Source organism: Montipora capricornis, chromosome 12, assembly GCF_036669925.1.
Source record: "Montipora capricornis isolate CH-2021 chromosome 12, ASM3666992v2, whole genome shotgun sequence".
In the NCBI taxonomy this organism is placed as follows: Eukaryota; Metazoa; Cnidaria; class Anthozoa; order Scleractinia; family Acroporidae; genus Montipora; species Montipora capricornis.
Genome location: NC_090894.1, coordinates 41,758,445 through 41,774,850, shown reverse-complemented (window position 1 = coordinate 41,774,850; position 16,406 = coordinate 41,758,445). Strand labels below are relative to the sequence as shown.

Here is a 16,406-nt window from a genome sequence, read left to right as displayed (position 1 = left end):
TCGTTCTCATCACTCGACAACGCGTTAACATCCTGACACTGTTTTACGGTACACTACAAGAACATTTCAAGGAAGTTTTTCCCATTGGTCATCTTAACTTGGTTTCTTTCACTGTTTTCCTTCCTTCAACTGATCGTCTTTTTCCGGCCAATAATTCTAAATCTGATTCTAAATCTGCATGTCTTAATTCTCGGACATTCTTTTCTTAAGCGCTTAATTATAAAGCATTTCGTTGTTGGCCACCCCACAGATTTTGATTTCGGCCTTCAACATTCCGTACCTGTGCAAGTACATTGCCATGGCGTGTGGGGTAGAACGGTGGAAGAGATGTTAAAGTTTGACCCCCTCGTTGTCCATTCTTTCCGCCCCGACAAAGTCATTCTTCAGCTAGGCTCTAACGACTTAGTTACTCTTTCACCATTGCACGTTGGCTCAGCTACTGAAGACTTTGTCCATTTATTGCATGATTCTCTTGGGGTGAAGTTGGTGTGTGTGTGTGTGCGTTTGCCAAACTATTCGTCGCAATTCAGCTGAGGCGTTTAACTCAAACGTTGGCATGTCAACGCGGTATCTTAAGGTGGTGCTAGAACCCATTCTTTACACCATTTTGGGGGCTTCACAGAGGCTTTTGGCGGGCGAAGGCAAACTTTTGTGCGCCTGATGGCCTGCGAACCTGCCTTGCTGGGTCAGAACTGCGTTTTCTACGCCTTTTGTCTAGTTCTCCAGTAGTATGTAAACAAAGGGCCCTGGCACATAACCAGAAATTATTTCAAGCAGTGTCACATAAAGAAAGAAAGCATTCCAAAGCCGTGAAGCACTTTCACTGATCACTTTAAGCGAATTTAATAGTTCTCATAACAAAAACCTATAAATTTTTACAATTGAGACTCGAAAGTTAAATAGTAAATTTCTCATTCACATTTTTCTTTTCCAGTTGATACCTGCACAAAAAAAATATTGCATTTTTCTTTTCGCTCTTTTCCTAAGGAAATAGTTGTCAGAAACAAAGCCAGGGGTGATTAACCAGCAAACAATGCCACTTAAAATTACACAGATTTTTCCACAACTTGTAGAAATGTTTGAGTAAACATTTTATGACTAATTACCAATAACAAATAAAGTGACATCATCAGTCTGTTGCATCAGACACTATTTTTAAAGACAGGTGTTTGAAAGTGATTAATAATTCATCCAAATTGACTTATTTTACGCCATGAATTAAATTTATCAGGATAACCTTTCCACTTCACGAGCGCTTCATTTTTACTTTGCTTTGTGGCTTTTTCAATTCTAAATATTTCCACATTTTCTCATTTACATCTGCTTCAACAACAACCTGGTCACTGTTAGCATTCCTGGCAACCTGAGAATCTTCTCCTTCCAAGCCAGTCTTCCATTGTTCTCAATTCACGTTCGCAGCTCCTGTGAATTGGTCACAAACTTTCTCAGATTGATCCCAGCATCACTCAGTCTCAGTTTTGATTTCACATATAACTCAAAGGTACTATCCACATCACTGTTCCCAGAGGTCAAATCATCAACGTAAATACGTTCAAGAAATTTGCGTGTGAAGGCAGAATCACACTGTTTATACTGCTTTATGTAGATTTATGTGGTGTTTGATAGTACCATTCAACCGAAAATGGACTAGATGATACACCAAATACTACGCGTGCAAGTCTCTGAATGATGACTAGAGGTTCAGCCTTGTCACTAATAATAATAATAATTTTTTTACTTATATAGCGCAAAATACATGTGGATATGATCTAATGCGCTACACAATAAGACTAAGCAAAATAAAATATGAAAACCAACAATAAACGGCTATGAATATACAATTTGACTAACTAAAACGAACTATAAAAGCAAACATGACAATGCCTGTCTAAAGAGATGTGTTTTAAGAAGTGTTTTAAAACAATTAAGGTCATTTACTGCTCTTATATTAGATGGCAATCTGTTCCAAAGTTTAGGAGTAGATGCCATAAATGATCTACCACCTAACGTTTTAGTTATGGTCCTGGGTGGCAATAATTGTAGTTCAGACTGAGATCGTAACATCATACGTCCGAATTGTTGCTTGACGTTAATTAGATCCGTAATGTACTGAGGTGCCAGCCCATGGATAACCTTGAACGCTAAAATAAGTAATTTAAATTCAATTCTAAAACAGACAGGTAACCAATGCAAGGAAAACAAAGTAGGAGATATATGACAAAACCGAGGAAGGGAACAAACAAGTCGGACAGCACTGTTCTGAATACGTTGCAACTTGTTGAGTTGTGCGGCTGGTAGACCGTACAGCAGACCATTGCAATAATCAATACGTGCGGTGATGAATGCATGAACAAGTGTTCGTGTGGAGTCTTTACATAAATACTTTCTGATGCGACTGATGTTATACAGGTGAAATGACAAGGTCTTACACATCTTGTTTATATGACAGTCCATGTTCATGTTTTCATCAAACCGCGATCCAAGGTTTTTAACGGCAGTCCCAGGACTGATAGTAGCGTCACCAACGACCAACCCCTTGATGTCAACTTTAGCGAGCTGTTGTCTCGTTCCAATTAGTATGAATTCCGTCTTACTGTCATTTACTTTGAGCTTGTCTTTAATCATCCAACATCTGATGGCGATAATACAGCGTTCTATAGCGTCCACTGCGTCGCTTTGAGAAGAGGTAGTGTCAGGCTTAAATGATAAATACAATTGAGTGCTATCTGCATAGGCGTGTGTCCGAGGAAGATGACCTTTGATGATATCAAAGAGCTTGCTTGCATACATTGTGAATGACAGCGGACCAAGGCATGATCCTTGGGGTACACCACAGGACAAATAACGACTCTGAGAGAAGTTATTTTCAAAGGAAACAGGTTGTGTCCTGTCAGAAAGATACGACGCGATCCACTCTAACGCATATCCACGTATCCCAAAACTCAACCTAAGGCGATTTAATAGTACTTGATAGTCTATAGTGTCGAACGCGGCACTGAGATCGAGTTACACAAGTAGAGTTACTTGCTGACAGTCCACGTTCATTAAGATGTCATTCTGAAATTTTGTTAGTGCTGTCTCAGTGCTGTGCGATTTTCTGTCGGCAGATTGTAGTAAGGGATATAAAGCGTGGTCCAACATGTGAGTTTGTAGCTGATCAAAGACGGCGCGTTCAGTCAATTTTGAGATAAACTGAAAGTACAAATAGGTCTAAGGTTGGAGAACTCAGATGTCAGGCTAAGGTTCGTCAGAATAGGAGTCACAATTGCTTCCTTCCAGTTAGAGGGGAAGTGGCCATGGAGAAGGGAAGAGTTAACAATCGTTGTTATGACGGAAAGAAGAACGTCAAGACACGAGACGACTAGCGGAGTAGGCATTGCATCCAAGGCGCAGGACTTCTAGCTTTGCAGATGACTGAATAAGTTTACAAATGGCAGCTTCTGTTAAAGGTTTAAAAGACGACAAAACTTTTTGAGGCCGACTTCAAAATCCTCTCTAACACCCAGAGACTCCAGGTCCCAGATCTTCTTCCGCTCTACCTTGCACTCCTCGGATGGTGTGGCCCAAGTTACTAAGCTCCAGTAGTAGTCTGACTCAATCAAAATGTCAACCTCAAGAACGTCCTCTTTGTTACAGTAATTAGCAAGTCTAAATCCGGAAAAGCAGCTGTACATGTTGTCCTTCACTACTTGTTACTGAAACAGGCTGGCCTTTCAATGGTTGGCAGATCAATGGTAAGGGAAAAGCTTACAACAACAGATCAGGTTCCTCCTTCAGGTCTATTCCCAGTTCTGCAACACTCACTTGCTCTACCCTTTCAGTTGTGGATCCATATGTTTTGATTGAGATACGTTTCTTTTCTATTGTTGACAAATGAATGGTATCCTTGAGTTTATCAGTCAAACGTGTGCATTGACTTCCACTGTCCAGGATAATTCTAGCCTTGGCCTTTCAGTGAGGCTGATGAGGATTGCACACAATACAATAGATTGAGCGGTTTGGAAAAACACTGGCGTGGCAGAATTTGAGTAACAAACAATATTATTGTTCTCTGGTTGTGCTGCTAAACGTTGCTGCCTTGAGACTGGTACCGATGTTGCTGGGTAGATCAGAGGTGCACAGCTTACATTAGCAAGACAGATACTGACTGGGGGTCTCCCACCACAATTATGACACTTGGAGGGACAGTTACGACTGACATATTATCCTTTAAGACGGCACACAAAACATCTTCCACACTTCTCAAACAGTTCCTTACGAACTAGAACATCAATTACAGTAACTGTGCTGCAGTCCCTTGACGGGTGTTTCCCTGTGCAATAAGTGCAGGTAGGATTACTTAGCTTGTGCCACTACCACTGAGGAGGGTGTGTGCTCTCCCATAACCCTTTCTATTTGGCTTGGAAGGGGAGGTTTGGACTTTGGTTTCTCTGGCTGCTCAGCTCTTTCTCTTGCCTCTCAGTAATTCTCTCTTAAAGATTGCAAGCAGACGGTCTAGCTGTCATTTGTTCATCAAAATGGATGTCAATAAACTGCCTTAGGATTCATGGGTAACGCCCAGGGCCATTAAACTTCAGTCTTACATTGGATTCCACAGTGTCGAAGAGCTGTCTTAAACCCTTACTGTTATGTTGGGATGTTACACAGTCAAGACTCAGCAATATCTCCATGTGGCGATTAATTATCTGCTGTTTGTTTCCAAGTCTAACCTTCAAAATTGCTACTCCTTCATCATAATTTGATGCTTTCGGCAGTGTCAACCCCGAGGCTGCCTCAGCCGCTGTGACTGTTCAAGTAGCGACATCAAGTAGTTGAATTTATCGATGGAAGAAAGACTTAAGTTATTATGTATCGAGGCTTCAAACGTATCCCAGAAAGAAGTCAACTTACTTTGATCACCATCAAACTTCTTCAATTCCAACTTTGGTAGCCTCACTTGAGGTTTGTTCGGGTACATGCAAACGAATTACGCCATTACCGCCATTACGCCATTACGCCATTACCGCCAATTGCCATTACGTACACCGTTCGCACGTTGTTATCTCCATCTGAAAACATGCTTCCTGACACGTTCGGTTGCCAAAAACCCTCAGGGATTGACAGTGCATCATCAATATTTGCAATGGCGAGCCTCACGTTTTCTTTGAACAAGTCTGATCGTTAAATCTCACCTTCGATTTCGTCTTCAGTTACATGGGCGAGATATCTGCATCGAGTACCTGAAAAACCATAAGTTTTCGCTTCGTAGACTCGGTTCTCCTAAGATTACAACTCCGATAGGCTTAGCGCTCCCGAAGATTACATCAGATTCCGTAGATTCGCACTCCACACAAATATCAAGATGGCTGCATGCACATGTAAAACCACAGTTTGCGAACCTAACAGTTACGTCATCACGTAAAAAGACGTGTGTCATCTTCTTGGTCAAAATTGGACTACAGCCGGGTTAATCAAAATTTAGTGCTACTCTCGACGGTTCGGGAAACTAACCGTTTCGGTAAACGATCTTTACGAATTAATGGTATGGAAACAGGCATTCCGCAAAATGTTTACGAACCGTTAAAATCACACCGAGCAATTTTGCTAAGCAGTTGGTTCTTGGTTCGGTATGTTTTGGAAGTATTTTGTTTCTTAAAAGTTTCTCTCAAAGCTACGAAAAAAATGACGACTCCAAACCTCAAACAACTCAAATTTCGCAATTTCCCAGATTTATAGAGATAAACTGAGACAGAAACCTGTGAACTGAACTTAGGAGACGTAACACTTTTCTGGTCGGCTCCGGTTCTTCAGAGGGTGGGTAGAGACACAGACCGAATAAATAACCATTTAATTGTTGGTACTGTCGACCTTGTGAACTACTTGGGGTTTGGAAAGCAAAGAATCGAAGCTAAACACAATCATACGAACAGAATTATACATTTTATTTGAAGCTTGAGCTCATCTTTTTCGTCATCAAATTTCCACCTTTCATCTTCATTATTCATGCCATGAACATCAGGGCACACTTCGAAAGAAAACAAGATGCCTGGAGGCGTTACTGTGCGGTGTAGAGGCTAACAATCGTCTCCCATAAATCTTCTCGTTCACAAAAGAGACAACTAGCTTGGGAAAAAGAGGAATGGTGGCGACTAAGTGTAAATGTCAGACTCCAGAGTAAATAGGTTACTTTTCAGGCGCGTGTTAAAATACAACGAGAAAAGCAAGGTGACGCAAACACCAACCCGGTGGCCAGCACACCACGCATGCACACAACCATTTCACCCGGTCAATTAGCAGTCATGGACAGCATCCGCCTGGTATGTTAGCTACGCCATGCTGATGAGGCCCAGCAAGGCCGAAACAGCTGTCCATGGTCACACCGGTGTTGGCCACACTGGGTTGGTGTTTGTGTCACCTTGCTTTTTTCGTTGTACGTGTTAAAATGTCTATATTTCTATCACACTGTTAATTAATAAATGTGGTGAATGATTTGAAGTGAGGGTTATAGACGAAATGGATACGTGATCCCTCGCACTTATCTGGACAATTTGGGAAATTGTGTCACAGAGACACCAGGAAAAATGTAAGAGGCTTCAACAGGGCTTGCCCAATGACCTCCGCGATACCGGTGCAAGCTCTACCAACTGAGCTATGAAGCCACTCGCTCGGGAGCAGGTCAATCTTGTTGGGTTGTGTTCCCGTGAGAGAACTGGTGATTGAGATATTGATTACAAGGGCAATCCACAAGTTTCAGCCCGATCTTTACCGTGTGCCGAAAACGCGAAAGGTGGAATCTCTCATGTCTAGTGGCAACTGAAAAGATGAAAAGAGTCCCCCCAAACCTCTTATCCAAATCCTGAAGTAAACATGGATAGTTAAGTTGACGTTAATGAGACATTAAGCCAGGACAATCATAGCCCAATGTCTATGTAAGATCAAAGTTATCGCAAGTTAAAGACCACGACCCTCTAGAAAAGAAAGGTGGCGTTGTCCACTGTAATTTATATAATTACTGATCCTCATGAAATCCTATTGTTCTCTCTCTGCATTAAATCAACGATTGCAGTCTTTAAGATGCTAAAACAACTGTCTCGGGAAAATGGGGGCGGTTCTTTTTGTCAGCAGGGAAATTATCAGGGGTAATACATTCTAAAGGCGCTAAATCAAACAGGCTGCAATATTAAAATAATTGCAGTTGTCCTGTTTCAGCAAGTTTAATGTGTGTACAGAGCACTATCCCTGATAATTTAGATCTTTTTCAACAGCACCGTTTCGGTCTAACTCTCATTTATTTCAATTCAATTTTTTTAATTTGTTTCGAAGTTCGACTCAGTGCAACTAAAACTTTCAAACACTGAGAATAAACGGAATCAAGGTGACGGTGAGAATGGAGCACTGTTTATTGTATTGATTAAGAAGTATTCTAGTCAGAAGTTCATTTATACGAAATAACGCTTTTCGTGCAATTAGTGCTTACAACAACTGAATGATTACTACGCATTTCTCCAGCGTTGCTCCTTTATCCCTTACTTATGCAGCAGTGCATGTAATTTTGCTCAGGACCGTTTGAAATCGTCCTTTTCCTCTACATCAATTACAGTCTTTTTTGAAAGAGACTCCCGGCAAAATTTTGCTTGTTTCCCCTTTAAGTGTTGATGAGGTACATTCATATGTTCTGACCCCATCGGAAGATCGATTACCAGTAGTTTCTTCGATAAGTTGTTCTAGGACACCATCATACAATCGTGTAGCATAACTACGACGAAGAGAGTGAGTAGTGTGCTCATCTAACCGCGCATTTTTCATACATTTTCTTTACCACATCGCTGGTTCATGTGACGTCACGGCGTCCATATTGGATGGCAAGAACAATAACCTGTCTCTCCTTTGGGAACTAAACTTTATTATTACGCAAATTTTGCGAAAAGAATTTTTCTTTTGTATTGCCAACCAAACGTCCCCGACCTAAGCCGAAGGTGATCAAAGTTCATAGTTTCAAAGGTTTTGATCAATCTGCCTGTATTACCGATCCGGAAAGCCAACCTTGGGACACGATATATCTTTTTGACTCTCCTGATGATGCCTGGTTTGGTATGGAGACTTTTCTAAGGGATGTCTGTTTAAAACCACAGGCTCCCCAAGCTGAAAATAAGTGGTGTATGCGACAGCTTGTGTATATAGAGAATTGTATGGGAAAATCACCGATCGTAAAAGAATTGAGTAAATAACTATCTCATTTGAAATAAAGTTTTCCTACCTCAAATGTCTGACGAACTTGCCTCTTGTGCCGAATTTAGAGCCATTCTGACGCCGTTTAGTAAAGTTATCCGGAAACCGTTACTAAAATAATAGGAAGGCCGACCACTCCATCCATCGCTGGCCCGACCTCACTCCACAAATCGTTTTCTCCTCAACTGGAAAAGTCCCGAATCGCAATAAAAACAACAGTTCCATAAAGCCCAATAAATTTCACTCCAAATACGTGTGTTTCGGTGGCCGAAAGACTCGTGAAGAACGAAAACTTTGCTTTAAAATTCACCTCTTCGGCTTTCCTCAGAGGCTTATGACCGGGCAGTCAACAACGGCCGCTCGCAAGCTGGTTTCACTCTCAACTCTGATTGGTCCATTTGAATTTGACCGCGCGCTGGCAACACGACCCTCCAATCAGAGTTGAGGGTGAAACCAGCTTGCGAGCGGCCGTTGTTGACTGCCCGGTCACAAGCCTCTGAGGAAAGCCGAAGAGGTGAATTTTAAGGCAAAGTTTTCGTTCTTCACGAGTCTTTCGGCCACCGAAACACACGTATTTGCAGTGAAATTTATTGGGCTTTATGGAACTGTTGTTTTTATTGCGATTCGGGACTGTTGAGGAGTAAACGATTTGTGGAGTGAGGTCGGGCCAGCGATGGATGGAGTGGTCGGCCTTCCTATTATTTTAGTAACGGTTTCCGGATAACTTCACTAAACGGCGTCAGAATGGCTCTAAACTCGGCACAAGAGACAAGTTCGTCACACCTTTGAGGTAGGAAAACTTTATTTCAAATGAGATAGTTATTTACACAATTTTTTTACGATCGGTGATTTTCCCATACAATTCTCTATATACACAAGCTGTCGCATACACCACGCATTTTCAGTTTGGGGAGCCTGTGTTTAAAACACGCTCCTCTGAGAACTCTGCGGGTACACGGGTCACAACCTGGATGGATGTCTGACCAGATTAGATCTATGATGAAGGAACGTGACAAAATGAAACACAAAGCTTGTAAGTTCAAATTAGCTCTAGATTGGACCAGTTACAAACAGTTGCGTAATTCTGTCACTCGGCAGATTGAATTAGCTAAACGAGATTACTTCAATAACCTGCTTAAAACTCAAGCCCAGGATGCCTCCTAACTATGGTCTTCCATTAGAAAGCTCATACCTAAGAAAAGCAAGGTTGCAGTGCAAGAAATTTCGCTTGATGATAAAACCTTTACGGGCAGTTTGGATATTGCTAATTTAAGTCAGTGGGTAGTCGTCTTAAAAGCCTTCTTCCCACATTGAATGTAAGCTCTTATTGTGATCGTCTGATTTTGACACCACGAGATACCCCAGAATTTTTTTTTGAAGACATACCAGTTAGCTTTGTTCGGAAAGAATTGTCATCGTTGTGTGCCAGCAAATCTTCTGGCCTCAAGGACATTCACTCGCGCATACTTACAGTTGATTCCAATGTTCTAGCCGCTCCACTTACCCACATCTTTAATTTATCAATCCGCTGTGGTGAAATACCAAGATCATGGAAAGCAGCTACTGTCACTCCGCTTCACAAGAAATTACAACTGAGGAAGCAGCTCTCCACAGTTAATTTAAAGCCCTTAGTGTTGGTCCGACAGGGGTTTTGAACCTACGATCTCCCGCACGAAAGCTTGATGCTCAACCAACTCCGAGCCACTAAACGTCAAAGTCTTCTCTGCGAATTTCTGAATAATTTGTATTATGGTCATTCATCCAAAAACGATCTAATCTCACATCTGAGAGCATGGTTTAAGCTTGAGAATGACTATATAGAACATAGAAGAGCTATGAATTTTGAGTGATTTGAATGACCCATCTTTTATATTATTTTCTTTTAAATGTTCCTCGTGCATATAGGAATGTTTTCAGTCGGGACCATCATCAAAGCAAAAATCGATTTCTTCAGCCGGTGTTGCTCGCGTCGGTTAGCCGTGTTAAAGAACCCACGCGATTTAAATTATTTTTAATCCCTTTTATTACTTTTTCTCTCCGTTTTTGAAGTTCCTTATGTTCTGTTTACAGTATTTTATTCCCTAAATTAAGCTGAGTTGGGGAGTTTGATGTTCCTTTTATATTGAAACGAGCTGAAGATTAGAGATGAGCTCCAAACCACCACTGGGTGCTGGAATTGTTGTCACGTGTGCAGCGGAATTTGTGGTTTATGTAACGGTACAACCCGAAGTTGTCTTCGGAGTAGACTGAACCAGAATTCGCCTTAAATTCGCAGGTGGTAGCACCACTGTCGGTATGTAGAAATTCTTCTCCAGCCTTTGACCCCTGCCAGAATGGAACCGTTTTCAGGATTCCAGTGTGTCCCCGGATGTTGATGTATTCCACTCTCTTGCATAAGTTATTCCCACTGTAATCGATGATATTGAGGTCTTTAAACGTTCCGCGAACGTAATCGGTGAAATCCACGCCGTGAGTTGGGTAACTGCATGTTGCTCGCCAGTGAGTGGAGTGACTCTGCATGGATCTCATTCGTGTCAAACTAAGGCGGTATTGATTCCAGTTGTGGCTATTCTCGTTCACTGGAGCGTTGATCTTGAATGGCGTCCGCTGCAAGGCGGGCAATGAGCGATATTGAGTACTCCAAGACATGACCAAGGTCCATGCTGTACCAGGTTCGGACTTCAGGTCACAGTAAGCTGGGAAGCTGTTTCCTGCGTTGTCATAAAGTCGGTAGATGTCACATTTTGAGGCTCCTTTTATAAGGTAATCCAAGCAGGAGGTGGGACGGACGACATCTGGCTTGGTCTTGGGTGCCTTGCAACAATCGGCCCCCTTAATACGTAGAAATCAAACTTTGATTTAGCATGCAAGTTAACTAGTACAACAAGATGGCGGGGTTTCCGAAGAGTTTGCATCGAGAGGGATTTCATCTCAAAGTGACGAGCAATGGATTGAAAGGAAGTTCTTACTGATAAAAAAAATCACTCATTTTTGATTTTCTCAGTTCAGGGTAAACATCGGTATCCAAATTAATCTTTTAGAGTTAGAGAATCTATTTGTTTTTACTTACCGTAATTACATTGCATCCCAGTGTAAGAACGTGTTTAGTCCTGTTGTCGTCATCGCCCGAGGCAGCCCCAAGACTCTAAAAAAATAAAAATCAAACCTTCAAAGACAATCATTACAAGTAGTTTTGACAATTTTAAGATCTTAGGTTTAATGTCTGACAAACAGTTTGATAGTTTGACTGACTAAATCGCGCAATTTTCTTTTGGGGGTGGAAGCGAAATAATGAATAAAAGAAAAGGAATAAGGATCTGAAGGATATTTATCGTGCGACAATTCGGAATAAAGAATTTTAAGGTTTCCTTTAAAGAATAACGAATACGAAAAAATGAATATCAAACAACTTTTCAATAATGAACAACGAATGACTCGGGAAAAAATGGAAGTAATAATGATGATATCTGAGATCCAATTATTTCGCTTCCACAACCGATATATCGATTCGGAGACTGGCTAGATATAAAAAGATTAGAACGTGAAAATATTGAACAAAAAGGCTTTTGCATTGGCCATGATGAAGTCTATGTGTTTGAGTTGAAAACCAAAAAATACTTTATCAATCTCAGTATTTGACCAGATAATTTACACTTGCTCACTTGTACGACGGACATAGTACCTGGAAGAGATTATAATCTCTTGTGCCTGTTATAGTACTCGCTTGCCTTTTTTCAGCGGCGGTGAGATCTTTTTCAACATTACAAGAAAAAAAAAAGATTTATGAGACGAAAGAGTTAATACTTGACAAAAAGGCACTTACGTATACAAGAGAAATGATTGCCGCAAAAAGAACCGCGGTGTTCTTAAATCCCATATCAAATGTTCGTTAGCCCGCAAACTCGAAAATCCCTTTAGGGAGTTTATAACGTGATATAAACTTCTTGGCTACTCCAACTGGCTCCAAACCTTCTCAAAGAGTAATAATCATGTTCCTTCTGACTTACCTTTTTATAAGTATACTACGTGTAGGGAGGTATGGTAATTAGGGCGAAAACATGAAAATTTATCCCAAGGAACATGTCTTACAAAGCGAAGAAAGGGTGTCGGTGTGGCAGGGATAGATCGTTTTCACTGTCACGCAATAAAAAAATAAATCGAAAACCATCCAGTGGAAAAAGTCAAAAATTCGTGATTTTGTAGAAGATAAATGAAGAAAACACTTCTCCAAGTTTTAGGCCTGTGCGTTTCCCCAAACTTCAGATATTCGTCGAAATGTTTCGCAGAAATTTACAGAGCCCAGTATGAAAACGCCATGTTGGTGCACATCTGTGGTGCACCAATATGGCGGCGGGAAAATAGTGTCAACATCTGTTACTTACTTTGGCTATCTAGGCGAGTGATCATCTGTACTGAACAGACAGCTATTTACCTAAGCACTTTTCCTAATGCTTTAAATTCTAAAAAGGCTCAAAACCATGAGATAAATATATATTTCTCAATAAACTCGATCGTCGCCTCGTGTCACGCACCGCTATAACTCAGAAATTCAAAATGCTCTGGTTTCCAAACGAAGCACGCTATTGAGCTTTAAAATTGCAAATGGATACAAATTTACCGCCTCTTATGCCTGATGAGGATAAAAACTTTCGTGGCTCTTTAGTTTTGGATTTTAGAAAATGATGACGTCACGTGAAAATTGAGCGCTTGGGCCAGGTTCACTTCGAGATGAGTGAGAATTTTTTCCTCTGGCAGCCGATCACGATAAAATCTAACGGCGTCGTCACTTCTGTGTTCGACAAAGTAAACGAAAAATGCTCTATTAATGCCATCACTTTCGGGAAATTACTGAAATCAAAAGCATAATGCATAACGATTTGTTCATAAAGTCGGTAGATGCCACATTTTGAGGCTCCTTTTATAAGGTAATCCAAGCAGGAGGTGGGACGGACGACATCTGGCTTGGTCTTGGGTGCCTTGCAACAATCGGCCCCCTTCAAATACGTAGAAATCAAACTTTGATTTAGCATGCAAGTTAACTAGTACAACAAGATGGCGCGGTTTCCGAGGAGTTTGCATCGAGAGGGATTTCATCTCAAAGTGAGGAGCAATGGATTGAAAGGAAGTTCTTACTGATAAAAAATCACTCATTTTTGATTTTCTCAGTTCAGGTTAAACATCGGTATCCAAATTAATCTTTTAGAGTTAGAGAATCTATTTGTTTTTACTTACCGTAATTACATTGCATCCCAGTGTAAGAACGTGTTTAGTCCTGTTGTCGTCATCTCCCGAGGCAGCCCGAAGACTCTTAAAATGATAAAAATCAAACCTTCAAAGACAATCATTACAAGTAGTATTGACAATTTTAAGATCTTAGGTTTAATGTCTGACAAACAGCTTGATAGTTTGACTGACTAAATCGCGCAACTTTCTTTTGGGGGTGGAAGCGAAATAATGAATAAAAGAAAAGGAATAAGGATCAGGTGCACCCAACGTCAATTTTTCGGAAAATATCTGTTCGGAAGACGATTTGAGATCTAGAGTTTTCGGAACATTTCTTCTAAGATTTCTTGATTGCCTGCCTGTCCTAGGATTTTCGAACAACTAAAAAATGGTATAATTGCCCATTTTTAACGGATTTTTACCCTAAAAAGGTCACCTAGAATTTTCGGGTGCCTTTTTTCTGGCTGAAATTTTCGAAAAGGTAAGTTTTGATCCCTATAATTTTCGGATCACTAGACTCTCAGCTAGGAAATCCCAACAGATAAAAACATTTTAGGGGATAAAAATATGCCTATATCTACCGTTTAAATACCAAAATGCGTTTAACAATGCTATGTTTAAGTGGTTTTGAACTATATTCTCGTTGGGTGCCCCTGAAGGATATTTATCTTGCGACAATTCGGAATAAAGAATTTTAAGGTTTCCGTTAAAGAATAATGAATACGAAAAAATGAATATCAAACAACTTTTCAATAATGAACAATGAATGACTCGGGAAAAAATGGAAGTAATAATGATGATATCTGAGATCCAATTACGCTTCCACAACCGATATATCGATTCGGAGACTGGCTAGATATAAAAAGATTAGAACGTGAAAATATTGAACAAAAAGGCTTTTGCATTGGCCATGATGAAGTCTATGTGTTTGAGTTGAAAACCAAAAAATACTTTATCAATCTCAGTATTTGACCAGATAATTTACACTTGCTCACTTGTACGACGGACATAGTACCTGGAAGAGATTATTATCTCTTGTGCCTGTTATAATACTCGCTTGCTTTTTTTCAGCGGCGGTGAGATCTTTTTCAACATTACAAAAAAAAAAAAAGATTTATGAGACGAAAGAGTTAATACTTGACAAAAAGGCACTTACGTATACAAGAGAAATGATTGCCGCAAAAAGAACCGCGGTGTTCTTAAATCCCATATCAAATGTTCGTTAGCCGCAAACTCGAAAATCCCCGCTTTAGGGAGTTTATAACGCGATATTAACTTCTTGGCTGTTGCAACTGGCTCCAAACCTTCCCAAAGAGTAATAATCAGGTTAATTCTGAATTAGCTTTTTATAAGTATACTACGTGTAGGAAGGTATGGTAATCAGGGAAAAAACATGAAAATCTGTCCCAAGGAACATGTCTTACAAAGGGAAGAAAGAATGTCGATGTGGCAGGGATTGAATAGATAATAATAAATGAATTAAATACAATTGAGTGCTTGAGCCAGGTTCACTTCAAAGCCTCCATTCGAGATGAGTGAGATTTTGTTTTTTATGGCAGCCGATCGCGAGAAAATCTAACGGCTTCGTTCTGTGTTGGATAAAATAAACGAAAAATGCTATATTAATGCCATCACTTTCGCGAAATTATTGAAATCAAAAGCATAAAGCGTAACGATTTGTTCAGCTTCGTTGAATTTCGGTAGATACGGTACTCTATAACTGGAGAGCCGTTCCTGCGTACTTTTCTTTCTTGAATTATTTATTTCCTTTGTTAAGAAGAAATTATTAAATGCTTTGATTTTCTTGGTTTCCCTTAGATTTTAAACTTAGTTTGATTATTCTTCGGAGTGGATTACCTCGACCGCCCAAATTGTCTCTGTGACTTCATCCTCAACTACAAGAGAATCTATGAATTTGGTGACAGAAGACATCATGCTATTTTATACAAATTGGCTTTAAAGGGCAACAGAAAATGATAAACTTATTTAAATTTCCAAGCCTTTGGCTTCGCCGATAACGAGCGAGTTATTAGCCATCAATACCTGATAAATTCTTGGGTGGCAAAATCGCTTATGAGTCCATACATTCTTTGTCAAATTACGAATTTCCAAAGCGTCTGTATTAACTAAAGGATTATTTTAAGAAGATGATGAAGACATCTTTTGACATATTGGCAAAAGAAATACTTATATCAAATCATTAGATTATATAACCGATCGATAGTCTGCTTATAAATGGTACTATATCTTTTCAATCACATATATATTACGGATGTTTGCAAATCTTCCTTGGATCATCTTAGGAATATCTCGAGAATTAGAAAGTATTTGACTCGCGAAGCCACTGAAATGGTTGTTCATGCTTTTGTAACTCTCTACTTTATGGTCTTCCTAAGTTCCTCATTGCTTAGCTAAAATCGCACCTTCGCACCGGGAACCGCGAGATCACGGGTTCAAACTCCGCTGAAGTCCTGAATTTTTCAGACGTCTCTACGCAATTGCTAAAATTCGAGGATCATAGCTTTACTTGAAGCTACAAACTGTTCAAAATTCTGCTGCTCGTCTAGTTCGTAAGACTAGGAAGTTACTCCAACTTAATGAATGAGTTCCCTGTTTATAAGCGCCACAGACAATTTATTGGAGTTGCGCACTATAGAATTACTATTTATTATTTTATTAATAAGTACACATGGAACATTTTAGGGAACATTTGTTAAGGCAGTGTAGATTCCCTTTAAGCTCGATTTTCGAGGGCTTTATTTTGATGCCACGTTACAACTTCTCGGACCTCCTGTCTTGACGGGCTCTAAGATGGCTTCCAAATTTGCAGTTCTAGTATACGGATTGAACTACCGCAATATTGTGTGAGGAATTTTTCTTTTATCTTTGGAGACTGATTTCATGGCAATTTTTCTGCCCAAATTAAGTATGAGATGATTTGATTTTGTTGCGTGATATTTCGTTCAATTCGTGAC

The 16,406-nt window shown here is 40.1% G+C and overlaps 2 protein-coding genes across 5 annotated transcripts; both read right to left on the bottom strand.

The window, feature by feature from the left end:
* Positions 1–1,860: 1,860 nt before the first annotated feature.
* Positions 1,861–2,790, bottom strand: LOC138025901 (uncharacterized). The gene has a single exon (XM_068873045.1). It carries the CDS (start codon positions 2,788–2,790, stop codon positions 1,861–1,863), a length of 930 nt encoding a protein of 309 aa, XP_068729146.1.
* Positions 2,791–10,233: 7,443 nt separating this feature from the next.
* Positions 10,234–14,727, bottom strand: LOC138027169 (uncharacterized). Of its 4 annotated transcripts, XM_068874699.1 has the most exons (5): positions 14,588–14,724; positions 13,441–13,515; positions 11,891–11,958; positions 11,279–11,353; positions 10,234–11,040 (listed from the first exon to the last, which is right to left on the bottom strand). In XM_068874699.1, exons 2-5 carry the CDS (start codon positions 13,454–13,456, stop codon positions 10,348–10,350), a joined length of 852 nt encoding a protein of 283 aa, XP_068730800.1. In that variant the 5' UTR covers positions 13,457–13,515; positions 14,588–14,724; the 3' UTR covers positions 10,234–10,347. The 4 variants fall into 4 exon arrangements, with proteins under 4 accessions (XP_068730800.1, XP_068730799.1, XP_068730802.1 ...); XM_068874698.1 differs by lacking the exon at positions 11,891–11,958 and having other exon boundaries at positions 14,588–14,727; XM_068874701.1 differs by lacking the exons at positions 11,891–11,958; positions 13,441–13,515 and having other exon boundaries at positions 14,588–14,727.
* Between the last annotated feature and the right edge of the window lie 1,679 nt (positions 14,728–16,406).

Excerpts from the sequence above, each read along its gene's own strand:
- LOC138025901 (XM_068873045.1), bottom strand. The coding sequence starts at position 2,790 with ATGTATGCAAGCAAGCTCTTTGATATCATCAAAGGTCATCTTCCTCGG.
- LOC138027169 (XM_068874698.1), bottom strand. The coding sequence starts at position 14,641 with ATGGGATTTAAGAACACCGCGGTTCTTTTTGCGGCAATCATTTCTCTT. Across the intron at positions 11,354-13,440 it reads TGGGATGCAATGTAATTACG|AGTCTTGGGGCTGCCTCGGG; the intron begins GTAAGTAAAAAC and ends TTATTTTTTTAG. Across the intron at positions 11,041-11,278 it reads TGGGATGCAATGTAATTACG|GGGGCCGATTGTTGCAAGGC; the intron begins GTAAGTAAAAAC and ends CTACGTATTAAG.